At 51.3% G+C, this 27992-nt stretch overlaps 2 protein-coding genes and 1 pseudogene across 7 annotated transcripts in view; 2 read left to right on the top strand and 1 right to left on the bottom strand.

Moving 5' to 3' along the window:
- KCNJ9 (potassium inwardly rectifying channel subfamily J member 9) overlaps window positions 1-27992 on the top strand; it is a 51383-nt gene that overhangs the window by 7784 nt on the left and 15607 nt on the right. For 5 of the 6 annotated variants that reach the window (XM_072946285.1, XM_072946286.1, XM_072946284.1 and 2 more), the window contains one exon: window positions 21084-21190. In XM_072946285.1, coding sequence (XP_072802386.1) covers window positions 21084-21190 — 107 coding nt within the window. Of the gene's footprint in view, window positions 1-12904; window positions 13120-21083; window positions 21191-27992 lie in introns of all 6 variants that reach the window. The other variant, XM_072946287.1, reaches the window with a different exon arrangement.
- KCNJ10 (potassium inwardly rectifying channel subfamily J member 10) lies at window positions 606-27689 on the bottom strand. Its single transcript, XM_006215640.4, has 2 exons — window positions 27478-27689; window positions 606-3066 (listed from the first exon to the last, which is right to left on the bottom strand). Exon 2 carries the CDS (start codon window positions 3064-3066, stop codon window positions 1927-1929), a length of 1140 nt encoding a protein of 379 aa, XP_006215702.1. The 5' UTR covers window positions 27478-27689; the 3' UTR covers window positions 606-1926.
- On the top strand, window positions 15877-16615 carry LOC107034671 (mth938 domain-containing protein pseudogene; annotated as a pseudogene).

The raw sequence follows: 27992 nt of genomic DNA, 5'->3' as shown, positions 1-27992 counted from the left end.
ATTGAATGAAGGTGAGAGTCCAGAAGCTGGCTCTTCACCTTCTGTCCTGTTTCAGATTTTCAAGTTATTCTGGTTCTTGTTTCCTTGAGACCTTGGGCGTAATGGTGGGGTTTACAGTAAGTGGAGAATGAAGGGTCTTCATCTTAGATAGTTAGTTGAGTTCAAGGAGAGATCAATGTAAGAGTATCTTGTGAAGCTATAGTAAATGGTGACCATGGGTCCAGCCTCCAGATTTTGTGTTTCTCTGTAAGGCTCCACACACAAATGCCTGTCCACATTCTGCATAAGTGTGTAGCTTGTAACAGTTGGCTGGTCCACCTTAAACTGCCACTTGATTAATACAGGGACTCCATGCCAAACCTTTTGGGGTAGCGGGGAGTGTTCCTTGGCACTTAAGTGAAACCAGGAAGCACTCTTGGGGTTTGGGGCTTTAGAGACAGTTCTGGTGCCCATACAGCCTTCCCGAGCCCTACCACAGTCCCTGTCAGGGAACAAGGAATGGTCTGAGTTTGATCTCTTAAACTATGCCTTTTAACTTGCCTGAAACTGGCCTAATGACAGAGGAGAGTAGAGATGAGACTGATACTTGTTTTATACCAAGTCTCAGGAATGGCTGAGGGAGTCCATGGTTACTTGATCAGGAGGTATAATTTCCTTCCCTCCCAGCATTGCCTAACAAAATAGCTGGCACTTGTTAGAAGGGCACTGGGAGGGGTAGCAGGGTGAATAGTGTCTGCCAGCCTCAAGAGTTCTGCCTCTGCCCAAACCTTAACAAAGCATTGCCAATTCCCAGAGGCTCTATACAGTCGTCTAGAAGTCTGAGAATTTACTCATCCCATTTGGTTTAACTTTCTTGGGGCCTCTGTGCCCTGTGAGTCTAGTTTTAGTTGAGCTTAAGTGTTAAGAGAGGAAGACCCTTGCATTTTCCCTCCCCTCCTCCAAAGTTGGGGCAAAGGGGAGAGTGGGCTGGGCAGGAAAGAATCAGAGAAGCCAGGGACAGTGTAATCTGGGACACCATTTTCACATCTTTCTATAGGGCCCAGGTGCTGGACTCTTTCCCCGGGAACATATTAGTGAGGGTCATCACATTCACAGGACATGGGGAAACAGATCCTCCCAGGGCTGCCTGGAGGATAGGTTCAAGGATTTAGACAATAGCTCTGCGTTAGTCACCCTACATCGAAGAGTTCAGTATCCAGGTTGGGTGCAGGTGTGGTGGTTGTGCCTCTATGCTTTCTATTTCCTGGGTCAACCCCAAATCTCTGGGAGCAAAGGCATCTGTGTGGGAACTGGGTGTACTAAGAGGGGGTCCACTTGAGAAACTAGAAAGAGAAGAGTGATGACCAAGGTCCTCGGTTATAATCAGGAATTACTAACAAACACACCTTGGAAACCCTAACTGCTTTCAACAGGGGTTGGTAGAGACTCTAGGATAAACTGATTCCAGGTTCCTATATTTCTGAGGGCACAGATCCAAAGGGCCCATCAGAGAGAGAGTCTTGCCTTGGGGAACTTGCTAAGTGGGCAGACAGAGAGGGGGCTCCAACTGCAAAGCACCAAACTTTCTGCTGGTGGTGTGTAGTGGGGGGCGTCTGTCCATCCAACTGCATGGTCCTCCTAATGTGAGTCTCCAAGCATGGCTGAGGCCTTCTAAGCCACTTCAGCCTAATCTTCCCTCTCCTTCCCCCATCCTGGCTTAAGGGAGGTTTGGATCTTGGGGTGGAGGTGGGGTGAGGTGAAGAGGACAGTGGGAGGAAAACGTGGACTCCAGTTGGCCTGCGCTACCCGCAGGCCTCTGGATGAAAGAAGATGGAGCGGAGGATGGGAGCTGCTGGGGCTCTCTGGTAAGCCCTGGTGATATCCCTCACCCAGGGTACCAAAAGAGGAGAAGAGACCAGAGGAACGGGGAGGTGGGAAACCGAGCCATCAGACATTGCTGATGCGCACACTAAGGGCACTGCCCTCCTTCTCAGCTTGCTCCCTTAATGACTCTTCCAACTTGAGCTTTTCGGGGTCGCCGTAGCGTACAGTGCTGTCACGGAGGCCAGTAGGAGAGGGCACTTTCACAACTTGGTCAAAAAGGCTGAAGTCTGCAATGTATTTGCCACTAGCTGACAGCGAGATGGCCGGTGTGAACTCATAGCCCCAAAGGATCTCCTCCGGCAGGTAGGAAGTGCGCACCTGGCAGGTGGCGCTGGTGGATTCCACTGTCCCACTCAGGATCAGCACCAGCTCGAAGTCACCCTCACCACTGCGAAGGGGGAGGTCTTTCAAGGGACTGGTATCGTCCACCACATGGTAGAAGGTAAGGGGTAAAATGAGGAAGGGGCTGTCAGAGGCCGTGTCTACTTGGAAAGTCACATTGACCTGGTTGAGCCGGATGTTCTCACCCTCCTTGGTCTGGTGGGTCTGAAGCAGTTTGCCTGTCACCTGGCAGCCAATGAGGAGGCTCTTCCGCATATTGGCCACTCGGATCATAAGGCAGGGCTTCCCATTGTGGGCAGCAACAACCGCATGCTGGCTGAAACGAATGGTCTCCGCCCGCTTCTTGGGCCGGGCGATCTTTGCCAGGAACGTACCTGTGATGAAGATTTCCAGGATGGTGGTGAGCACCAGCTGGGCGATAAGAAGCACGATGGCCAGCGGGCACTCCTCGCTGATGTAGCGAAAGCCGTAGCCAATGGTGGTCTGGGATTCAAGGGAGAAGAGGAAGGCCCCCGTGAGCGTGTGCACCTGCACCACGCAGGGGGTGTGGTTGGCCGGGGGGCCCAGCTCCAGCAGGTCCCCGTGGGCCACAGCTACCAGATACCACACCACACCAAAGAGGAACCAGGTGCCCGCAAAGGTTGCAGAGAAGAGCAGAAGCTTGTAGCGCCACTGCATGTCAATGAAGGTCGTCCACAGGTCCTTGAGGTAGAGAAAGCGCTTGTCAGCAATGTGCTCCATTCGCACGTTGCTGCGGCCGTCTTTTGTCAGGACTCTCCTCCGTCGTATCCCTGGGCCCATCAGGGGCCGGCTTTCTGTCTGAGTGGTCTGGTTGTAATACACCTTGGCAACTGACGTCATCTGGAGAGAGCAAGACAGCATAATGAGGGTTATTGCAGAAATTCGGCCAACTCCTAGCCACCACCCAGTGAGAATGAAGAAGAAACATTCATTTTCGTGCCATTTGTCCTTTTATTAGTAAATATTTACTGAGCACTTGCTATATGCCAGGCACTGTGGTACAAGATGCTGGTAAGTTGAAGAAGCATATGACATCATCCTGGCCCTCCGAGAACTCACAACCTAGTGAGAAAGATATGTGTTCAGTAAGCGAACAATTGCAAACCAATCTGATATTTGTAATTCTTAGGAGAGGCACAGAAGACAAATAGTAAGTTTACAGTTCCTTGAAGGTGGGAGTGAGACTAAAGAGGATTCTCCTGGTCCCCATTCACCACAAAACCAGTTCTGTGAAGATCTCTAACTCTGAAATAGGATCCCTCCCCACCCTCATGAATGGCATCAGCAAGAAAGGCTATCCTGTTGAAATCCTTCCAGGCCAATCCCCCTTAACACACGCATACCCTTGATTTCTCCATTCTCTTCCCTACCTCCACGTCAGCACTCACTGGTGATACTAAGATATTTGTCAGGCTCAGAAGATGGCAGAAACTGTTCATTCTTCAGCCCCTCAGGACATTCTCCAAGCACCCAACCCATTTCACTTTTATTATTATTATTATTGTTTTCATCATTATGGTCATAATCATCATCATCATCATCATCATCATCATCATCTGTTTGCATATCTGGGGAAATCCAGTCTGGGTTAGGGTCTCAGGTGGTGCCGGGAAGAACACCGACAGGACTGAGAAAAAAAAAAAACAAGCAATAATGGAGGAGAAACATCATGCCGAAGCCTCCTCGGGGCACTGGAACATTTTCCCAAGGACTGGGAGAAATGCCAGATTGTAGGTGGCAAAATTGTCTTGACTGAGTGAAGGAGGAGAGTTGGGAGTGTATGTTAGTTTGCAGCCATGTCTGCACAAGTTCAAATTCAGGACGGTTGTTTGTCCTGATAGTAGAAAGTGGGACAAGGCTCTGAAATAGGAGACAGTTCACTTAATATAAGGTGCCTGGCACCCCTGCCCAAGGAGTAACTTGTACTTTTCCAGCAGAGAAAGAATTGTCATCACTTGAGCCCTTGGATTCCAGATCTGACGGCCAGACCTGGGAGGGAGCAGGTGATCTCTGGGGAGTTTGATTCTTCTTGGAGAACACAGAGAGGCTCACCACATCCTCCATTCTGAGAAGTCTGTACCATTGCATCATTCTCCTTCATACTGCCCCCTTATCCTGTCTTCCCCATGGTCTTACCCCTGGAAAACTCTTAATTAGTTGGGTCCATTCATGTATCCACCCAAGTAGACATTAAATTGAAGATCACCAACAGATGAGAATCCCAGAATACTCGGAGGCAACCAGGAGCCCATTTTACCCTGTCCGCTTGGAACTTCCATCCACATGAGACTACTCAGCCAGACCAGGATGCGAGCCTCTTTTCCAATATCCTTGGCTACTCTGGAGCAAGAAGGAAGCTCAGTAATTCTGAAGTTTGAAGAATTCATATCTAGAGCTCAAGTAAAGCCCCCTTCAGCACTCAGTAGTAGGAATATTAGTAAAAGAAACAACTGCCACAAAGCTCACATCTATACCATTTAAAGTTTACACACTAGCGTGCCTTCTCATTTGACCCTCAAACTCTTGAAGAGATGTAAAACCTCTATAGGAGATTATGAGGAACAGGGAAATCGAAGACAGATTCTAGAGAACAGAGGAAGTGCTGCTAAGTTGTGGGTGAGCAAGCACAATTTTCATTTTCAAAAAGAAAAATGAAGTGCATTTCACAAACTACAGACACATACGTAAAATACCAACCATTAGCAAGGTTCTAGACCGGAAGATTAACATTGTGAGTACCTGGGCGGGGGGTGGGGAGAGGCAGTTATCCACTGAACCCAGCAGAGGGTTACTAAGAACTGTCACCTCAGGCTAACCTAATCTCCTTCTGTGACAGGGTTACTAAACTGGCAACTCAGAAAAATTCAATAGAGAAAGTGCATCTAAGCAAGATTTTTGACAAGATCTCTCGTTATGTCCTTGGGGATAGGACAGAGAAAAAGGAACAGAATGCTTCTCTAATTAGGTGACAAAAATAAAAAATCAGTGCTACTGGTGAGTGGCTTGTGCTAGCCTGGAATCAGTTTTCTAATGATGTACCAGAGAGCTTTATCTTTGGCCTTGCCCTAGTCGATGTTCTTAACACTAATTTTATTCAAAAATATAGAACACATGGCCAGCAATTATGCAGATGACACAGAGCTGGGACAGATTGCAAATGCAAGGTCTGGGGCAGAATTAGGATCCAAAAGGAGCCAGATGAGTGGGCCAACTCTAACAAAAAGGATAAATGGTTGGTTACATATTTGGGTCCAAAAATTACCTGAGTACATTCTGCTTTGGAAAGATGTGATTTAGTAAGAAGAGCCACAAAAATAAACTTAAGCATTTTAGCAGAAAGTAATCCAGTATGAGTTATCTATGTGTTCTGGTTGCCAAAAAAGCAATGCAATCTTAAGCTGCTTTAGTTGAATTAAAGTATCTAGAATAAAAATTCACAGAGGTGGGTATAGCTCAGTGGTAGAGTGCATGCTTAGCATGCATGAGGTCCTGGGTTCAATCCCCAGTTTCTCCATTAAAAACAAACAAACAAATAAATGTGCCTAATTACCACTTCCCCCCAATAATTCAGTTGATTCTTCTCTGCTCTGTTCATTGCACACCTGCATTATTGAGTCTCAAGGAACAATCAAGACGTGAGAGGATTCAGAACCAAATCATATGAATAACAGCTAAGGAAATGGGGAAGTTTGCTTGGAAGAAGAGAAAATCGGAGGGGTATGATGGCTATGTGAGAATATTTGATTTGAAGGGCTCTCATGTGAACAAAGGTTTGGACTTGTTCTTTGAGCTCCAAGAGGAACATTGAGTTCGAACCACCAAGAAAAAGATTGATATGAAGAACATTGCAGCAAATATAGAAAGAGCTTCTCAAAAGGTGGAGAGAAACCTGTCCCTCCGGAACCCCATGGAGGTGTTCAGGACAGGTTGGACAAGTGCTTTGCAGAGATTCTACAGAGGCGATAAAAGCTTTGGATGGGAGGTTGAAAGATTGTCTTTAAGTTTCCAGCTACATTCATGAAGGATTAAGATGCCTGCCTCCTCCCTGTCACACCCCCTCACTTTGTAGGATGACTTCAGGGATCCCGCATCAGAGTCCTAGCTTTGTTTGTGCTAAGGAGAGATTCTGCATATCTGGGGGAATGGAAGCTTTTGGGAGCTTTCCCAAGGAAAGCCTTGCTTATCGTTCCCAAAATGATAGTCTTATGATTATATATCATTTTAAGTTTGTAAAACATATAATTTGACCCCCACACCACAAGGAAAGTAGGAATGGCATCATTTGAAATGAAGGCTCGGAGAGATTTGCTCCAAGTAGATTTGGAACCTGAACCCAGGTCCAGTTCTGGGGGCCAAAACTGTTAAGTTATAGCAACTGCTTCTGTGTACTGCAGGTTTATTCTCTTGGTCTCATGTTCTCAGGAGGGGGACTCTCAGGTCTCCTGAGACAGAGAAGACAGAGGCTGGAGCTTCCAGAGCCCAGTGTTAAGGCGACAGATTCATGCGCACAGGAGACTTTGGCTTCGGGGCAGCCTTCTTTGTTGTGATTGCCGCCTCCAGCTGTGTGCCTGCTGTTGTCAGCCTTTGTATCTGCCTCCTCCAGCTGTTATCTGCTGCTCCCAGCTGTTGCGCTACCTCCCACAGCCAGGCAGCTTTGTTTTCCACGGCTGTGAATCAGAAGCGGATAAACAATCAGCTCCACTCCACCCCCAGAGCTGGCCGGGCCCCTGGGAAGGGAGCAGGCCAAAGTTCTGGAAAGGGTTTGCTGCTGCCCCGCCTGATTCACACATGCTCTTTCCTCTAGAGGGTGCTGTTCCCCCAAAACAGTCCCAGCCAGTTACCAGGGACAGTAGCTAAAGAATTCTGAAAACGAAACCAGCCTCTGTGTGGTCCAAAGAGACAGAAATGGAGACAATCACGTTCTTTCTCCTCTGAAAATTGAACTAATGAGTCCTTCCCTAAACCAGAGGCCGGCCATGCCTACAGTGATGAGCAGCATGTTCCCTCCTGCTCCATGTCTGCAGAGCGACCTTGAGCTTTCCTTCCTAGGCTGAGAGCTTATGAGCTGTTTATTTCCCAGAATGAAGGACTTATCAGAGCCTTTCTCGGCTGCAGGACTGCTCTGCAGGAAGGACCTTCCTCCTGTGGCTCTCATGACTAAAACCGACCGTTTGCTCCCCATAGCTGTCTCGATGGACTGCCAGCCTCTGAGCCCGGCACTCAAGGTCCTTCATGATTTGGTCTCTGCCTTCTTCTTGGCTCTGGTCCTGCCACTCTGCTACATGTACGCTGGACTCCAGCTTCACAAAGCTTCTCACTGTCTCAGCCCTTTCTCCCTTTGGACCCACTTTTGCGCTGCCCCGCTCCAGGCCCAGCTGATGACCCCCAGCTTATCTTTCAAACTCAGCCGGAGCATTAGTTGTTGGTTTGAAGCCTCCTTGGCCCTCAAAGAAATAGCTTTTCTTCTCTAGCTCCCCGCCCCCAGCACGGGTTTACTAAGCATGGTTCGTACACATTCCTATTTTAAAATATCGTAGTGCTTTGCAATGGTTTGTTTACCATCGTTTGCCATCTGTGAGTTTTCGATTTGAGGCCACAGACCAATGTCACCTGTTTCCCCAATACCAAGTGCATTTGTTAAGAAAGACCGAGTAAAGGGGTGACTGGAAGAGCCTGTTTGGACACACGAGGCTTGAGTGAGGGCTGCAGCCTGGCTCTACCTCACAGGGACGCAGGTTTCCACAGGATCTGCTGGCGCTGCAGATGTTTACAAATCCTTTTTTTCAAAAGGTGGGTGAGAGCAAGTCCCGAGGCACCGCACCGGTGGAGCTCCTTTCTGGGTCAGCTGTTCCCTTTGCAGGAGGATGGAGGGGGAAAACAAGCTTTGTAAATAGCTATGGGCATTGGAGCGAGCCCTGCCAAGTTAAGTGACCAGAAAGGATGCTTCAGCCCCATCCCAGGGGCAGTGATGGAGGCTGCAGGTTAGGGCTGTGCACCTTCTCCTAAAACCTGTCAGGTTGGGGATGGTGCAGGGAAGCAGCTCTGGGCAGAGCTTTATCTTCCCTCTGTGGCAAGAACAACCTGACTGAAGGAGCTTTGGGGTCCTAATCTTAAATGCATTCATTCCCACATGTGAATGAATCCTCCTTCTCCCACCTCTGCCCCTCTTTGATTTCCTAAAGAGTTCACGGTGCCATCATCCTCTGAGTTACCACAGGAAATCTTGGGATCACCTCCAACTCCCCTCCTTCCTCATCTCAATATTCATCAGATGCCACGTGCTGTGGATTTGTTCCTTGTGTCTCCTGCCCTTCATTTCATTGTCTTACTTCAGGTCCTTAATACCTTTTGTCTGAATCATCAGCCTCCTACTCAACTCCTGTCTCCATCCTTTCTCTCCTTAAATCCTTCCTACGCTGCTACCGGATTACTCTTCCTCAGTTACACCTCTGATCACGAATCAGTGCACATGTATCCACTACTTTACAGAGCACTTTCAAAAGTTATTCTCATGACATTCCTATGAGGTATTAAGGTTATGATCCTTATTTTATGAATGAGGGAACTGATACTCAGAGAGATGATGTGAGTCTGTAAATCAAGGTCTTCTGCCTCCCAAACCTCTCTGCCTCCAAACTCCACTTCTCGTTTCTACTGTTAACTGTCGCGGGTCCTTCCCCAGCTCTAGCCCTTCTGTCTGGGTTTAGGTTTGACAGATGATGTGTCCACTAGCTATCAGAGAGGAGTCCAACTCAGTCTGACACACAAGCCTTGCGTGGTCTGCTTCTGTACCTCCTCTCCAGCCTTATTTGCTGCTGCTTCTCTCCTGTGGCAAACTTCAAGCAAACCAGCTGTCACCTGCTCTCTCATACACACCCATGCTTTCCTGCTTTCACATGATTGTCCATGCTCGTCAGTCTTCCTGGCGTCCCCTTTCTCTTTGTCTCCACACATCCAAGGTATCTTTCAGAGCCTGGTCCAAATGACCCCTCTTCCATGAAGCCTTCCCTTCTGGAATGATGCTGCCCACTGCATAGGCAGATCCATGTGGTTTCTGTTGTGTTTTCATGCATCTATGCAATGAACATTTGCTGGAGTTTAAGCAAGACACTGGGATTCTGGAGGTGAATTGGATATAGAGTCTGGCCTTGAGGACCTTACAATCTAATAAGGGAGGCAGCCATAAAACAGGCAAGAAGCGCCATGGAAGAGGGGTCCATAAAGAGCTGGAGGAGTTTGCAGACAGAGAGGTGACCAGGCGGCAGGGCTGGGAAGGTAACTAACAGGTATTGACTGAGCAGCTATTATGTGCTAGGCACTGGGCTAAGTTGTTGGGGACTTTTAAATTTTAGCTCACATAATCCCTGAAACAATCCTACAGGAATATTATTATCCTTATTTATTACTGGGAAATGCAATCAGTAACTAACAACCAGGAGTTTTTTCCTCCATACCTGACTCTCTCACTCAGGGAAGACTTCATAGAGAAAGGTGGCATTGGGACCGAGACTGAAGGATAGGCAAGACTTGGACCCTTGGAGACTGGGATTTGGGGGGAGAGCCAGTCAAAGAGAAGGCCCCTCCAGGGAAGGGAGCAGTAGGAGCAAAAGGGATAGCACTGAGGAAAGGCAGGGCCAGCAGGGGGAGAGGAGCCAGTCACTTTGGTCGAAGTGTTGGGAGCACATGAAAAGCTTAATAGGACAAATTCGGAAAAGAATGATGTGTTCTGATCGCAGGACACCCTCCTGCCTTGTAGCCAGCTTCCTGTGATTAAAGGTTGGGCCGCAAGAAGAAGAGGCAACAGCCACCAGGGTGGGTGTGGAGGGCTGTGCCTCCCCCAGGGATCAGAGGCAGAGACCGGGCCTCCTGCCCGAGGTGTACAAGCTGCGCCCTTTACAGGGCCGCCGGGCGAATTTCTCTGTGGACCACGGCGTACTTCAGGGAAATGGAAGGAGAGGGAGGGGACTCGCATTTACTGAATGCCTAGTTGAGACCAGCACTCCCATTTTGTCTTTGCAACACGTCTGGGGAACAGAGTTTTTACCTTCGCAATTACTCACGAAACTGAGGTTCAGAAAGCCCGGGCGACACAACGCATGAGCAGCGGAGCTGAGGTCAGTACCTCGTTCTGGCCGCATTACTAAGCACTCGCCACTGTAGCTTCAGGTTAATACTATGGTGAATTTGCCTTCACGTTGCAAACCCGACATTCAGCAAGCAGAGAAGATGACACCCGGAGTGTGTTAGGGGCCAGCAGAAGCCAGCCAAGGGTGAAGAGTTCACAGGCAAGGACACCCAGGGTGTATCTGGTGGTTGGCGGTGGTGCTGTTTTCTGTGTGATTGCTCCACCGCGGTGCTCCTCCCAGGCTCGCAGGGCAGGTCTTTATCCTCCCCGTGTCCATCTCTCGGGCTCTGCTTCCCACTCTCTTCTCATCTTCTATTGTCGGCACTGCCCTGCTGGCCCATCTCACATTTCATGCCGGCTGTTACTGAAGTATGTCTCCCCGCTTCTGCCCTCCTTTTCACCGTCCTCTTTGTCCTTCCTCTCCCTCCACATCTGTCTGGATCATCCTTTCCCCTCAGAGTTTCTTCAGCCTCCTGTATCGCTTCCCGGAGATCTGATTTTGGAAGTGGTGATCTGGAGGAAGGGTATGCTCTCCACCCAATCACAGCTCTGACCTTCGAATTCCGTGTCACAGGGTATCTCCAGCCTCATCTCAAGACCACATTAGTAGAGATGTTCGAAGCCCTACAACCTCCTAGTCTCCCTGCTTCTTCCCTCCAGAAAAGAGCTTCATGACTTAGGGGTTTGGAAATGGGCTCAGAAAGGCAGGCAGTTTCTAGAAAGTGAAGAGGAGGTGTTTTTCCTCCCCATTTTTCATGGGTTATTTATTCTCAATAAAAAGACATAAACTTTAGAAATGGAAACAGAAAGTTTCCTTTAGCAGATTACAAAATTTAACTGTTGTGTGATCCTAGTGCTCTTGGAGGAATTCATGTGAATAAAAAGAATGAAAGGACCTATAGGGAGTTTTCATTTCCTGCTTACTCCTCCATCTACATCTCATTTATTTATTAAATGCGAATGAGATGTCTACTGTGTACCAGGCCCTGTCAGTCCAGTCCCACACTTGCATCCCACACCTTCCCTCTCCTGATCTGTAGACCTGGAGAACTGGAGATGTTCACAGGCAGCAAGATGGATGTTGGTACCTGCCCCATGAGGTGGTGAGATCTGACCTCAAAGGGACTCCATCCCAAGAAAGTTCCGTCCAAGCTTCACCCGGAGTCCTGGGAACCAGGCATTGGAGCCAGGCGTCATATCTAACTCAAGATATGAAGTGTTGGGGTCTCCTGCCTATAGCTGTGAGCTAATCCAATTATTTTAGGCTTGAAAGTATGGGAATACTTGAACCATCACAGTGGAGTGGAGATAAATGAATGGGTGGATGGAAATAGGAATCATAGTACCAGCTGATTCTGTCCCAAAAACCGCCCATCACGCTCAAGTGCTATGTGCTGGGGTGTTGGGGGCGCCCCGTGCACAAGCAGAGGGGTCGTGAGCACGATCAGCCTCAGAACCTGAGGCTGGGCTGGTCTCTAAGGCTTAGCTGTAGCCAGGTTCCGCCCCCACCACTGGCCTTGGTGGAGCGAGAGAACAGCTACTCAGCCTCCTCTCACCAACCGTATTATCTCTGTTGTGGATACCGACTCCAGCTTGAATAGCGACCTTGGAAGCCTTCAGGAGGAGATCAGCTGCACTGGGGCTGAAAAGAAGCATTTCTGGGCTTCCAAGTGTTCTTAATGAGAGGGGGGAAGAGAGGAGAAAGGAGATGGGTGTAAAGGAAGGGCTGGAAGAAAGGCACTGCGGGATTATGTAAGGCCTCAAGGTTGCGAGAAGAATGGAGCTGGGTTTGGGGTTCTTTTTAAACTTTATGTCTTTGTTCATTAATCTCCCTCCTGTCCTGCCCCAAAGAAAATAAACAAATAGAAATGGAGCCAGATGCACACAAATCTTGAGGTGGGGAAAAAAGGGGCCGTGTGTGTCCGGGGCCCGCCATGCCCGCTGAGTCACTGTTGCCTGTGTCTCTTGCCCTCCAGGCTCCTTCCCCTTCCCGCCCATCCTCTAGCCCCAGCCTGACACAGGCCCTGGCCCAAGGAAGAATAGGCTTTTCTTCCCTTGTGTCAACGTTTGGAAAGTTCTCATAGTCTGATCAAAAGAAAGGATAAAAGCCTTCAAAGCATTTCCTGGGAGCCTGTGACCTCCGTCTGGCCCTTCTGACCCCACTGTGTGTTTTCTGGTCAAGAGAGGGAGGAACACAGAGGTGGGGCCATGTCAGATGTTCTCTGTCCAGACACCACCCCACCCTGTCAGTGTGGGCTGATCAGGACCCTTGCCCCTTCCTCCACCCCAATCCCCAGGCCATGCCTTCTGTCCCCTACAAGAAGGGAACACTGTTCCTGCAGAGAACTGCCCAGAGAAGGGTATCTCGGGGCCCCCACCCCTTGCCCCAGCTGAAGAGGAGGGATGACTTCCTGGCACATGCAGCAAATGGGGACTGCCTCTTTGATGCACCTGTCCCCCCACCCTCCATCCCACGCCCCTCCCCAGCACACTCCCTCTCTGAGTCACCACCCGGCCACAGTGTCTGCTCGTACCCATTGTCTGGGGCTGCAGGGCTGCACATCCTGGTCCTGTGTGAGGAGCCTGGCACTGTGCAGAGTTCAACTGAGGACAAAGGATGCACCACGGCCTCCTGAGCCCCACTTCCAGCAATACTGAGAGCTTCCTGGCCCGGCCCCATCTGGGTCCTCACCTCCGAAGAACATCTCCTCGGAGATGTTCACCCATCCCTCCTCACCTCGACCAAAGAGCCAGAAAAGTCAGTCCAGGTACTGAGATACAGCTGGAAACAAAGGCATTAATATAAGTAACTTCTGTTGTCATTGTTATTCTGCCGTTATCAGTAAGACCTGAGATGCTGAAAGGTTCCCAAGGACAACGGGGGGAGATTTCAGAGGGGCCAGGCTGGCGATGACCCACAGGTCTGCTCGGATCTCTTCTTCCTGAGTCAGCCTGCCCTGACTCTGGTCAGTCACCACCTGGCCCAGGCTTCTGAGATTCTCCGTAGGGGGAGAACCTAAGTGATCCCCAAAGACATTGGTTGAGGAGATCACCCTGGTTTAGACGTTAGAAGTATTCTTCCAGACAGAGCCCCCTCAGGAGAGTTCAACCCTGTGCCCAGCTGCACTTACAGTAGAGGGAGCTGGCAAGACTACAGATAAGTGGAGGGTGCATGGAAGGGAGGAGACTTCAAGCTTCACAGGCATCTGCCCCTGGGCCCTGTGCTGAAGATTACCTCCCCGCCACCAGGGGGCAGGGCTCCCCAGCCCCAGAGGACCGCCCTTGCCTCAGCAGCTTGCTTTCTCCCACCCTCCTCGCCCCTACCCCTGACCTAGCCCACTTCTTTTATAGTTAGGTTATGAAGTTGCCAATTCAAAAAAAAAAAAAAAAAGTCCCATGTTAGCAATACTAAGTGGTCCAATCTACTGATATTTAATAACAATAGAAGCAAGAGCATCAGCGCCATCAGACTGTGAGGCTCTGCATTCTCCAGAGCACATTGGAAGCAATTCCCCTTGATCCGCACAGCCACGCTGGGTAGCAGTTAGGGCAGCAGGAGGCTCCCTCCAAGGTCACAGCTGACCTTGCAATCATCAAATCCAAGGGCGTTTGCTCAGTCCTCCACCCCAGCGGTCTCTGCATCATGTGAGACTGATGACCAGCCTGTCTGTTCTGGACACTCTCTCCTTTGGCTCTTACTGTGATGTGGTGGGGGACCTGCTGATTTTTGGAGACCTTCATTAACTCTAAAGTGGGCCTGCCACTTCTAGGTTTTGTGATTTGGGGCAAATCACTTAAACTCTTTGAGTTTCCATTTCCTTTATCTGCAAAAAGGGCCTAATAATAACTACCTCTGCGCGGTGCTGGGAGCACTGGCCGAGCACACGTAGGTAAGAGCACTTCATGGGGTCAGTACTATGTGCAGAGTCTCACTGTCACTCTCTGACGTGGTCCTCCAGGTTCTCTCCTCCCTGGCTCTTTACTTTTGGTCCATCTCTCTTGCTCTGGTCTCTCTGCTCCCTGAATTGTTGGTGTTTCTCAGGGACCCACCCTTGGCTCTCAGCTCTAACCACTCCGCTCTCCCTTCCCCAGCTGTGTCAACCACTCCCACGGAGTCCACCCACCTCACATCTGCCCAGTTCATCTAATACTTACAGACTCCCTTTATCTGAATATCCTAGTTTTAATGTGTTCAGACTCAAGTCCTCTCTCCTCAAAAGGGAGTCTTCTGTGCTTCCCTTGTTGTTCGCAGAACTACCCTCCAATCAGCGCCCACACTGGAAACCTTGGAGTCGCCCTTGGTTTCTCTCTCGCCCCTCATCCAGTGGGTCACTACGTCTTAGCAGTTCTGCTTTTGTGGGCTTCTCTCCACCTCCTTTGAGGCTGCCCTCGTTCTCTTTCACCTGAAATGCTACAATGAGCTCCAGGTCTTCCTGCCTGCGACCTCAACTCCCTCGCCTCCACCCCCTCGGCTTTCCTACAGCACAATGATATCCCATTGCTCCTGCTCTCCGTCCTTCAATGAGTTACAGCTTCTGTAATAAAACCCAGACTGCTAGACATAGCATTCCAAACCCTTCACCATCTGAGTCCACTCCAATTTTCAGAGCCCCTCCTTTTGGTATTTTTCCCCACATGCCCCATCTTCCAGCTGTAGAGAACCACTGTTTGCTCTTCTAAGACATGATCTGCACACCTCCTGCATGTCCCCATGCTTTTGTCCCTGCAGTTCTCTCTGCTTCAAATGCCCTCCAAATATTTACTCACCCTCTATGCTCTGGGGACATTTTGCCACATCATCAACATAGCACTCCTCTGTCCTTCCTGAGAGACTGCAAGCTTTTTGAAGGCAGAAATCTGGTGCCTTTGAATTTAACCTAATTGATTAGTATCAAGGAAGGATTTAGACATGAAATCCCTGAGCTGATTCTGGGCTAGAGATGTCACCCATATCGCATGTGGGTCATCACTTCCCCACCTCCCACCCTTAACAGATACCACTAATTCGTCACAGTGCTTTTTTTTTCCCTCACTGAGCCTCAGAATCTTTCTCAACATAGTGGTACAGAGAGCCATTTTCCATTCAATGCAGTTAGCCTTCCAAGTGAAACCTATTTGTTTTTCTGGCATGTCTGGGTCCCAGCCAAGGGTCCCTGTTTATTCTTCTTTCCCACTATTTGCCATTCTGGTCTGTGCCATTTACTAGCTCTGGGAACTTCAGTCAATCTCTTCATCTCTCCAGGGCTCAGTTTCCTCACCTAAGGAGGTAATAAAACCTTCCATTGTGTGGTCAGGATTACATGAGATAAAGTCTGTGAAACCTGTGAGGTCCTTATTGCAAATATAAGATATTATTATTAGCCGACTTTGCAGAGGAAAGAAATATCTACCAAATTAGAGAAACTAAAGCTCAGAGAGGTAAAGTCACTTGCTGAAGCTTATTTAATGGCAAAGCCAGAACCTCTGCCTCCAAGTCCCATGGACCATTACTTCTGTTGCCTCTCCACACCCCAGTGGGCTTGACGATGCCCCAGCTAACCCCCTGCCCTATTTCTCCTTTCTCCAGGGTAACAGTGACCCATGCGGTAGGACTTACTACAGCCCGGGAATTGGAGGAGGCTTCCAACCCACCTCCTTCAACCTACCTCCCTATAATTCCCAGGATGAAGCTCCCTCCAAAACCCATTCAACCTGCCAAGAGGTGGAAAAATTGTTCAGTGAAGGATGCTGCATAGGACCCAGTTCCTCCATCATGCCCTTTGGCCCCTTGCCCTCCTGCCTGCCCTCAGCTTTGGTAGCTCCAGGCAGCTGGCAGGGTGAGAGGTAAAGCACAGAACTGCTTGGGGTGGCAACTCCGAGGAGAGAAGGCACTGGAGATGAGTTAAGTTCCTTAAGTCTTCCCCTGAAATTGCTTCCCTCTCATGGGAGCAAATGTAAGTACAAGGCTCTGCTAAAATCTGTAAGGACTGCAAAGTCTGGCCAGGGGGAAGTCGGGTTCAGGGCTGGAGGGAAACAGGAACTGAGCACTCCCCTGGTGTGCAGCCTGCAGATGTGCAGGAAGTTGTCAAGAAGGGTGTGCAGGCCCTTGTGATTGACTGAAGAATGAGTGAGGCCTTGAAGGTACCCCCATCAACTGTGGAGCACCTCGAGAAATAAGGCACTGCTGTGCGGGTCCTCCAGACAGAGCAGGCAGCAAAGGAGGATGACGCTTAGTTACCCCAAGGTGTCAGGGTGGGAAGGGTCTTCCATCCCAGCTGCTGGTAAAGCCTTAAGAGAATAAATCACTAAGTGATGACTAAAAAAATTAATAGAACATTTTTTTAAAAGCCCAGGATAGTGAAAGGAGGGGATTGAAGAGGATGCCCATGGGGGCCTCCACATCACCCTGCCCTCCCTAGGGGATGGGGAATACCATAACCCTCATGTTAGCGGTGTGGAAACCAGACTTGGGAAAGTGAGCTGACTTACCCATGAGGGCCACTAGAAAGGAAGGAGCGACTGCAGGTTGAACCCAGGCCTGTTTAAACTGAGGTCTGCACTTTTCAACTGGCCACCGTACTGTCATGCAAAGTCCTGATGACCTGACAGCTCTGGGAGGTTCCCGTGGCCATCCTGTTCAGCCCCCTCCTTTCACTGAAGAGGAAGCCAAGACCTACAAAAGTCGAGTACTTTCCCACAACCACACAGCTGGCTCAGAGCACGTGTGCTCTTATAGCAGAATCAGCAATAACCCTGGCTTTCTTCTTCATCCCAACCTCACTTTTCCTCCAAGATCCTTTCTGGACCCTGGGGTCCTGAAGGGCCAACCTTGGAGTGTCATCCACTGAGCCTTTCCCCATCCAACCACAGCCCCAGCCCAGAGGTGTCCAGTGTGCTCCTCCCATCAGCAGCTGGCCCAGAAATACACCAGCCAGAAGAGCTAGAAGAAACAGAAAATACTGGGTCCACTGGGAGGGGACAGATTCAAAAATGTTCTCTGCTAGGGGCTGTGAAAACGGTCAAGGGAGTTTTCTGAGACAACCGGAAGTCCCACTGCCTGCAGGGGCGCTGAACCCCTTGGGAATTACCTCCCAGGCCAGTCGGCCTTTGTTCAGTAGGTGACTAAACTGGGCCTCTCTTTTTTATCAGGGGAAGTGAGTGCCCTACCTCTCTCTGTCCTTGCCCTTTGTCTGGTGATCCCTTATACCTAGGAAATGCCTCCTGGTGAGTCAAAATGTACATGCTGCTGCCCAAGCAATTTATCCTTATTCTTGCCCTTGGTGGAGGTGGAGACCCACAGGCACCTGTGCTTCTGACACAGATTCAGGGAACTGAGCCACCTTCCCCAACAGCTGTCCTCTCCTCTCCTTTTGTGTCTCAGGTTCCATGTATGAAGAGCAACCTCTGACTCTCGCACAGAGAAGCCGAAGGGGGTCCACCATCACCCGGGAGGGAATCCCTCTCCCCTTCCCCCAACTTTCTACTGACTCCTTATCCACACTCCCATTTGAAGAGAAGGCCAGGGGCAGCGGTGGCATGAAAGCAGAACTAAATTCAGAGGCTGTCTCACTGGCCGCCCCCTTGCTGTAACTCACTGCCTGAGTGCAGCTGGAGGGGCTGAAGTTGTACCTTGTGCAGGCCTCTGTCTCCAGCAGGGGCATGTGAAGGGACACTTGGAGACAGAAGCCCCACACCAGAGCACAAGGGCTGGGGGAGGTGTGCCCCTGCATGGAGGAAGACAGATGGGTGAGGCGGCTTAAACAGAATCTGGCCACCAGCCAGGGAGCATTCTAGGTGAGCGGTGGGGTTGAGGAATAGACGGGTCCTGCAAGGATCTTTGCAATTCTGACATGAAGGAAACACCATGGAAATCAGCATTCAATAATATTTGCAGATGGGTAGGCAGATATCAGCTTAGTTCTCCATCTAATGGAGTTTCTGCAGCTATGACCCCAACTACCACCCCAGGTCCCAGCACACCGTTGTGCAGGCAGCCCTCAACTCCTTGGGATCCTGGTGGGCCCTCCATCTCTTCCCTTTTTAGGGTATCTGCTCCAGACTTTCAGAAGATGCCCCAGACCAGAATAGTAGGAGAGGCATAAATATGCCCTATAGAACCCTATGCAGAAATAGGATATTAGCAGGGATGGTCAGAGCCAGGCCTCATGAAGGACTTGTAACCCACAGAGATCTCAAACACTAAACTCTAGCCGAGAAGGCCATGGGGTTTCCCTCTCCAGGGATCAGGTCAGTGGCAGAGTGGGGCCCATGGGAAGGTAGGAAAAAGAGGAAGTAGGCTCACCTTGCCTAGAGGCAGTCTAGGGTCAAGGTGACCTTTTGAGGTTCTTTCTAGACCCAGAATCCTATATAAAGTCCCTGCACCTGTTCTCCCTACCGCACGCCAACATGCCTCCACTCTTTCCAAGGAAGATGGGCGGAAGATAGCTCTGTTAAAATCCCACATGGGGTGGGTCATCTGAGTGAAGCAAAGAGGCAGATAGTGATCCTCCTCCACCAAAAAAATAAAAGCCCAGAAAAACACCCAGAGGCAAGAGACCTCCACTTTAGAATGGAGTCCCAGTCTTGCCACCTGGACACATCATGTCACTTGTCAGAGTCTCACTATAAAATGGGGAAATGACAACGGTGCCATCTACCTTTCGGGGTCTTGAGAGGCTGTGACCCCAAGTGCACCGGGAAGGTGCAAGTGATAGTCACCCTGCGCCTGCGCCTGTCAGGCTGAGGTTGGTCATTCCCACATCGCTCCATCCGGCGTGCTCTGCTCAGCTCTGGGGTGGAGGCCCTGGCTCTCCAAACTTCTCCGTGGTCGGTGGGGTGGGGGTGCTGTGCTTAGAGTTCAGAGGAGGCGGCTGTGTCCGTGGTTAACATATAAGCAGGTGTAGTCTGGGGCAGCAGGACATTCCCCGCCCCAGGGCTACATTCTCGAGGTCACAACAAGTGCAAACTTGTTACAACCTGTGTTGGAGCAGCATGGGGCAGCGAGGGCATGGGTAGGGGGCGGGGATGGTGCTGAGCCGCCCGAGGCTGGCGGAGGGGTGCAACGCAGATGGGGGTGGGGGAGGCGGAGAGCGGGTGTGCAGGTGCATATGCAAGTGGAAGGTGGAGGGGGGCGTGGCGTCTGCGAGCTTGAGCCGGCCTGCTTGGTCTGGGCACATCCGCTCCAGCGTGCGTATGGGAGCCGTGTGTGGGGCCGCATACATGAGCGTGTGCCTGTGTGTCTCTGCATATATGAGCCCTGCGGTGGGAGGAGGCAGAGAGGCGGGCAGCCACGGCCCCGGCGGCTGGGCATGTGGAACCGAGGAGTGGGCAGGCTGCAAGTGCCCCTTACCCTCCGCCGACCCCACGGAACCTGCATTCCAACTCCAACCACAGCCTGTCCCTGCCCCCTGCGAGCCGGGGCCTCTCCCCTCCGTGGGCCCATCCCCCCAGCCTGCCCAGGGAGGGAGGGTTGCCTCTTGCCCATCCCCCCTGGCCCTGGGCCCACTCCCCCGCGCTCGCTGGGCCTGCCGGACACTGGGCGGGTTGGGGGGGGGGTGGGGGGAGGCTCTGAAAGCAGGTGACTGTTTGGGGGAACTCGGGGACAGAGCCCCCATTGTGCCCGCCCCGGAGCCGCCTCAATGGAGTTCTCCGGCACAAAGGGGCTTTGACAATGGGCAGGACATTAGTATGCAGAGCCAGCCCCTCGGCCCTTTCCCTGTCCCACAGCCCAGGGGCTGGGGCTGGGAGGGGGGGGTGCTGGCCTCGAGGGTGGAGGCAGGGGATGGGGCACGGCTCAGACTGAAGAGATCTTAGCTCACAGGGGCTCCCCTGGGGGCACTGCCCAGGAGACAGGGGAAGAAGACTAGACCAGGGCCCCCAAACCCTGCCACTTTGCCAGAAAGGACTTTCTAAGTGGAAAAAGCCACGGGACTGGGAGGGAGGGGGAATGGGGGTCTGTGGGAGGCCAGGCTCCTCTGTCCCAGGCTGGGCTCTGGAAAGAAGCAAGTGGGCAGTCTGAGCCCACCCACTTTTGGCCTCAGTTTTACCATCTATTCAAGGGAACGGTGTGGGTGGAAGAGGAAAAACGGAGCCATAGAGAGCAAGGTTTCAAACCTAAACCCCCTCAAGTCTCCGAGTTGCAGGCTTGGGGGCTGCGGGTGGGATCTTACGCTCCGGAATGCTTCTACTCAGGGTGTGTGCTCAGGGTTTGGGGTATTTCAGCTTCTGATAAGGTGGTGCCTGCAGCCCAGCTCAGGGAGATTTGGCTGACAGGCCAAAGAACCAGGACAAGCTCCTCCCCAGTGTGTTTGTCTGTCTCCCCCATTTGCCTCATCCCCTTCCCTATGCAGTGAGGAGAGGCTTCTCTCCTCCTGGCCATGGACCCCCCACCACCCCACCCCCCGCCCCCAGCACCTTCAGCTGGACCTGCTGCTTTTCCCACGGTGCCGGTACTGCCTGTGGCATCACAGCACAAAGGGCAGGGTTGGGAGCCAGCAGAAAGGCACCAGGGCCTAGAATGTTGGGAGAACTGAGAGAAGGAAAAGATCTGGGAAAGGGCTGCAGGCGGTGAGCAGGGAAGGGGCGCCGCAGGAGAAGCGGCGTTGCCCAATCACAGACCTCCTCTGCCCTGGGCCAGGAGTCCTCTGGAGAGAGGACTGGGGCCACTTGACAGAACTGCTCCCCACAAGGCAAGACAGAGGAAACCTTCTGGGCTTAGGAATGTCTGCTCCTGACTTGCTTTCTCCTTGTTCAGTTGCTGTTGGTGTCAGGAAGTCCTCCCTGCTATCTGCCCTCCACTCAAGGCTTCCTGCTCTACTGCTATTGGCCCTGGATGCCACACTTGGGATTGCTGGGGGAAAGGTAAGGTCTGCTCCCGCTCTCAGGATCTTGGGGCTTTTTCCCCCTAAAAAAGTCTGATGGGAAGATTGCAGGGCTAGAACTTCTGGGTTAAGACAACTCTGTTAACTTTTCCTGGGACCTTGCACAAGTCACTTTTCCTCTCTGGTTCCCAAAACCCCCATCTGCAAATGTGGAAACAGTCACTTCTGCATCACCCTGCCTTCTAGGCCCAGGGGCAGTGGATTCAGGGGCAAGGCTCTGGAATTTAATAAGAGTTCACATTATTCAGCACCAAGGTAGGCCCTTTTCTAGCATTACATTATCTAATTTGCAACAATTCTAAAGAGTAGGCACTTTTTTAAACCTCATTTTATAGATGAGAATATTGAAGCACAGAGACGTTAGTAATTTGCCTGAGGTCACACAGCTACTGAATGGTAGAACTGAGATTCAAGCTCAAGTAGGTAGTCTGTCTCCAGAGCCCGCATGGTTAACCACTACTCCATACAGCCTCCCTAGTAAAAACATTCAGAAGACCATGGAGAAGACCACGGGCAGCTGAGGGAGATCAACCAGGATATTCAGATGCCCCTGGGCTTTTTGAAACTGTTTTCTGGGGTTCCTTTAGACTAGTAATTCTCAAAGTGTGGTCCGGGGTCTTGGGAGCTCCTGAGACCCTTCCAGAGGCTCTATGAGATTAAATCTATCTTCATAATAATGCTAATATATTATTTGCTTTTCTTCCACTTTTATTCTCTCATAAGTGTTCAGTGGAGTTTTCCAGAAGCTATACTGCAATATGATATTGCAACATACTGAATGCAGAAGCAGATATGAGGCACCAACTGTCTTCTATTAAGCCAGATATTAAAAAGCTTTGTGAAAATATGAGACAGCACCACTTCCTAAACTTTTCTTTGTTGATTTTTTAAAAGAACTGTTTTTCATTAAAATACGTTGTTTATGTTGACATGCAAAATGGGTTTATTGTTATTTTTAAGTGAATTAATACATATTTTAACTTGCATTTCTAACTTATCAATAGATATAACCCACATTAACAAAAACTCTTTGGAGTCTTCAATAATTTTTAAGATGTGAAGGAGTGGGTCCTGAGATCAAAAAGTTTGAGAACCACTGCCTTAGACTCAGACATCCTTACTGCCTCCTCTTGCCAGTTGCGCAGGTCTTTTTAATCAGAGGGTCAACCAGGGAGATTTAGATGTGGGGAAAAGGTATATGCCCAGGTCTATGGTTGGGACTAGGATCAGGGGTGGGGCTGAGGGGACGGTCCCAGGGAGACTATAATACTAAGAGGTCAAGCCTACACCCCACTTGAGAGCTATCCCCACATGTCTCCCTGGGGCTGTCCCACACTGGACTCCGACCTCTGCCCCCTTTTCCACTCCGGATGCCCCTGATAAACGCAGCACGGGGCAGGAGCAGACCTCCCCGGCGAGGAGAGGAGGGTTCTGTGGTACCCACATGGACTTTTATGTTTGGGCCAGCAGTGCTTAAAGAACTGGAAATTGGGAGTTCTAGGGTCTGCTGCTTATAATCTTAGGTTGAAACTGTCCCCACAGGATGGGGGGTTTGGTCAGAGAGGAGTTTCCCTGGAGGTTCCCTAGAGAGTTGGATAATAAGGTCTTATACATACCCTAGACTAGGACAGTCCTAAGCCTCTAAAGTTAGGGTCCTTCCCTAGAATTAGCCACCAGAAATGTTTCCTACCTAGAGTCAAGCTGGTCAGTAGACACTCTGTGCCCTGGGAGTCAAGGGGTCCAGGGAGAAAGGAGATCCCTTTGCTTCAGGGAGTTCGCCACCTGACAGGAGTCTGAGCCCCACCCTAGAGGAACCCCTGTTAATGAAGGGGACAGGATGTCCCCTCTAACATTACCACTGCATTGCGTATGCAGGACAAAATCATAGACAGGCAGGAAGCTGAGGAGAAGGGGTCCAAGATGACAGAGCAGATAGGTGAACAGGAGGATGGAGGGGCAGGACTTGGAGGCTAGGCCTGTGTAAGGGCCCAGAGCAGGAGTATGGCTCTGTAATTGCCAGTTGGGATATATTCCCCGCGAACAAGGTCTGAATCGGGCAGTCTCCAAAGATGGGGTTGCTGGAGGGGGTGGTGGAGAAAGGCTGCTATAAAGTATTTTGAAGGCTCTGATTGCGAGTTTTCACCTGAAAGCCAACAGAGATGTCTGGGGAGGAAAGGGGCAAGATATAACTGATGCTTCACGATGATGATGCCAGAGATAATTCCCTTTGGAGTAAAGGGAGGGAATCAAGGAGAAAGACAAGCTGGAGCCAGGAAGGTCATTAAAGAGGCTGCTGTGGGCCTTCAGATTGATGGGGTGGACAGGCCGATGGGGGCTCCCACACCTGAGAGAAGCTGCAGGGGAAACGTGGGCAGGGAGGAGGGCAGGAAGGGCTTTGCGACCGGGACTCCTTGGGACAGGGTGAGATGTGGGGGTAGAAAGAAGCTGGCATCTTTGGCTAAGTTGGTCAGAATAGGGAAAGAGGCTATTTTAGGGAAGTTCAACAGCTCAGTTCACATTTATCAAATCTGAGTTGAAGATAGGACATCTGCTTGATGAAAACTCCTGGAAAGAAGGAGTGAGGGGCATGAAGACCCAGGCTCAGGCACTGGCCAGCCTGCTGGAATGAAGACAGGAACTTCGTGTCAAACAACTTGATAATTCTCTCCCCTTCCCAAACTCCAGAGGGGTGGAGGGAGAGAGACCCAGGACAGGTCTCAGAAAAGCCACAGCGAAGAGCTGGGGTAGGCCCAGGAGCCAGGAAAGATGATGGAGTAGGAAGAGTCACCGAGGTGGAGAACCGTAACAGCCAACGACTGCACTTACTTTGAGCATGGTGACCATTTCAAGCCCTTTACAAATACTGACTCTTTTAATCCACAACTAGAATTAGCCCCACTGTAAGGAGGAGGAGACGTGTAGCTACTAAGTGGTAAAACCAGGATTTTAAACCCAGGGTGTCTGGCTCTAAGACTGTGCTCTTAACCACTCTGCCTCTGCCTCTGAGGCAACAGAAAGGAGCCCCGGGCCAGCACTTTGGGGTTGCACCTTCCCTCCAGAGGAGGCCTCTTCACAACTGTTACAATAATCCCTGTGCTTCTCTGAGCTTCACAATTCCCCTCAGAAGCCGTAATGATGGGCTTTTTTTGGTTTGAGGTTTTTGTTTTTGTTTAGGACCAGAAGGTGACCTACCTCTTTTTCCCAATCTCCGCTTTGGATATCTTTCCTTTCCTGGGACGTGCTTCCTGAGATTTAACCTAAGTCCTTCCAGCTGCAGCCCCAACCCTCTCCCCAGGTCTTCTGCCATTGGAAGAGGAGCAGGATGGCCATGTCCACTCCTGTGCTACACCTTTTTAGAGCCCTGAATGCTCACTCAGTCCTCTCAAGTCCCATGCTTCTCCAGCCTCTTTCTCCAGGCCACACGGTTCAGTTCTGACTTCTCTCCTGCATTCCAGAGCCAGCTCCTCCCTTCTCCCCACCACCTCAAATCCAGCTCCCAGCTGGCAGACACCCACAGAAGTGTTTTTTCCCATAATCCTTTTCTCTTTGCCCTTTCAAGTTTCTGATGGGGGGAGGGGATGAAGAGGGGCCACCCAGATGCAGTCTCCATGAAAATGGTGGCAACCCATATATTAAATTTGGGTGAAGGGAGACAAGCACTGAACTCAGTCTGTGGGAAAGACAGTCAGAAAGCTGATTCCCAGGAGATGTCCCTGCCAACCACCTTTCACTGGGTGCTAAACACGTGGCTCCCAAATCTCCCATCTCTCTAATCTTTCTGCAGTTTCATCTGAACAGTGCACCTTAAACTATCCCTTCTCGTTGCCCCTTCCAGGGCCTCACCGCCATCCTGGACAGTTTGGCCTCAGCCCGGACAGTAGCACTGACCAGTCAGGCAAGAGAAGAATCTAGGCCGGGGAGGGGAGGGAGAGAGGAGGTTTTTTCCTTTCCATCCTAAATAACCCTTGGCAGGGAAGTTGAGGGGCTCCATTGCTCAATGTCTCTTTCCCTCCCCAATGATGTCAAGGGGTTCTGCCTATCTTCTGTCCTTAGTGCAGAAACCAAGCATTTTGCTAAAAGGTACAAGAAGCCTTTTCTCCTTTGAAAGAGTACGTCTTTCTGCATGATCACTCCCTAGAGCCCTAAACCACTTATTCCACCAATCCCAGCATGGCCCCGGAGGACTTCATCTGGACCTACCCAGATCCACGTGTCCCAGCCTCTCTGGTCCCTAGGGAGGACCAGGGAAGTAAGCCTCTGGGTCTTCTGTCAGGTCCTTCCCTTCTAGCCCAAGCCAACCAAACCATAGCTGTAAGTGAGCTCATGCACAAAGGCGCAGGTGCGGGGATGGGACGCTGTTCAGTGGGGCACAGGGATGCTAGTGGGCAGACAACCAATCCCCCCCCAAATATGGGTCCATAGACTGGATGTGGGGCAGATGTTGAGGAGACGGGTTTTTTTTCCCCTCAGGGTAGGGGCAGCAGTGGGATTCTGTGTTAGAACCACAGAAGGAATGGGACCATAACCCTGCCCCCCTACCCCCTCCACTCAGAGGAGTCGTTGCCATTTGATATCCACTGAGACAAGCTGGCTGCTCGGCTCCGCGTTGGGGGTGGGGGATGGCTCAGAAAACAGCAGCTCCTTTCAGGACCCAGGTTGGCAAGGGCTTTGGGAGGCTGGACTGGCCCAGATCACCCCCAACACCCCCTCTCTCCCTCCCTCGCCACCACCACCGAAGGACTGGAGGGCGGGGGAAAGGAGTTGGCATTGCCTAGGCCATGCCTATTGCCTCCACACACCAGTCCTGGCCCCTCTCCCTTGCATAAGGCCTTCCCTCCCCCTCGTCCCTCGTTTCCTCCTCCCTGTGGAACTAGCTATAAGCCAGGACACCTGGTTTCTTCTACATTTGGTCCCCCATACCCAGCCTATACCATGAGGAATTAATAAGCCCTACTCCTCAGCACGGGATGGTGCCCACCGTCATTCCAGGAACATGTAACAGAACAGAAGTCCTTGGAGATTAGGAAGAGGCTTTCTAGATGAGACTAAATGGAACTCAGGGGTAGCTGCTGGTCCCTCCTCAGGCTGGTTTCCTGATCCCCACTCCAGGCCCTCCTCACCCCTAAACAAGTGTCACTCCTCCCAGAAGGGCACCAAACCTCCCATCATCATCTCCCTCCCACCTAGAAACGCCTAAAGCCGTCCTGGTGGAGAAAAAAACTCAAACACCATGGCCAAGGCAGATGGGCCAAAAATCTTTAGACAAAATTTGTATCAATAAGCAGCAGAATCAGGCTTTAAGCCTAAGCCTCCTTTGGGGTCCAAATTTGTACTAGCTTCTTAGTCACCCCCTCTTCCCCATCTGCCTCTCTCTGCCTGGGGCATTTCATTAACAAGAACAAGATCTCAAGATAGGAGAGGCCCTACTCCCACTTTCCTCCAGTTTTGTCCTTCTCTCCACCCCAGGCTCAGCTCTTCTCCCCCCAAACCAGGAAGTTCCAACCTTCATCTCTTTCCTAACACAGGTGCCCTTGGTTAGTTCCTGGTAGGGAGTGGGAATGGGAAAAGGGCATCTCATCTGGAGGGTGGATGTTATGGACCCCAATCTGTCTTTACTCTAGCAGGGGTGGCCCTGCTGCTCTCTTCCTGGGGAGCTCAGTGCGAAACAGCGGGGGGGGGGGGGGTTAGTAATGGGGAGAGGTGTATTGACGTGGGAGGAAAGTTGGAATGGAGGGAAGAAACTGGGCCAGCAAGGATCCCAGTCACTTCAGGCTACTACATCTCCCTAACCTGAGCTATAGGTGTTTTCTCCCCATGTGTGAGCTAGTGATCAGTGAGTGTCACTATGTGAGTGTCACTGTATGGGGAGGGGCTGGGCATGGGAGTGGGAGTAACCTGATGATCCTGGGAAGAGGGGGCGCTGTCTGGAGTGCCTGTCGGGGGATGCATGGTTATATGTGGTAGTCACTGTATTAGTTGGAGGTCTGTGATGCAACTGTAGTTCTGCCCAGTCGGAAGGGGCATTAGAAAAGCTCCTTCCTTAGCCTAAAGTGCTGAAGTGATCAGCTTAGATAAAGTTCCCTTCTTGGGAGCCCTTCCCAGAAAGGTCCGTTTGGGACAGCCTAAGGAGGGAGGCTGGGGAACAGGAACCCTGAGGCCAGCCAGGGTAGGAACCAAGGGGCTGGGGGCTCCGGTATCTCTGGAGAGTGAGACGGACAGGACCCCGGCCGGGGCGGCAGCACTTCTTCATCAGGGCCAGGGTCTTACCTTGGATCCGGGGTGGAGTGGCCCCTCGGATGGGCAGCGGGACAGACGGACGGACGGGGCGGGCAGGAGTGAGGAACGGAGCTGTGCGACGGGCAGGGCCGGGATTCTTAAACCCGGAGCTGGGATCAGATAAGGGCTGGTCCGGGGGCCGGGGCCGGGGTCGGGCCGGCCGGGGGCAGAGCTGGGCCGGGCCGGGCCGCCCCCTCCCTCCGCAGCGCAGAGCCAAACTTTGCGTGAATGGAGGGACCCGGAGGGGGGCCGGGCGGGCGAGGGCGGGGGGCTCCGGACAGGCCAATGGGAGTGTGGAGCGCCAGGCTCAGGCTGCCGGGATTGGAGGGGCTTGGGCAGGGGGCGGGGCGTAGGGGCAAAGAAGCAGAGCCCTAGACAGCTGGACGAGCAGGGCAGAGAGCAACACCCAAAGACAGAGACCCAGACAGACTCAGGGAGAAAGAGATGGGGAGACGATAGGCGAAGCCATAGAAGCTGAGCTGGCAAGATGACAGGGGAAAAGAGAA

Source organism: Vicugna pacos, chromosome 21, assembly GCF_048564905.1.
Source record: "Vicugna pacos chromosome 21, VicPac4, whole genome shotgun sequence".
NCBI lineage: Eukaryota > Metazoa > Chordata > Mammalia > Artiodactyla > Camelidae > Vicugna > Vicugna pacos.
This window is presented reverse-complemented; position numbering and strand designations above follow the sequence as displayed.

Coding starts and splice junctions, on each gene's coding strand:
- KCNJ10 (XM_006215640.4), bottom strand. CDS start 3,066: ATGACGTCAGTTGCCAAGGTGTATTACAACCAGACCACTCAGACAGAA.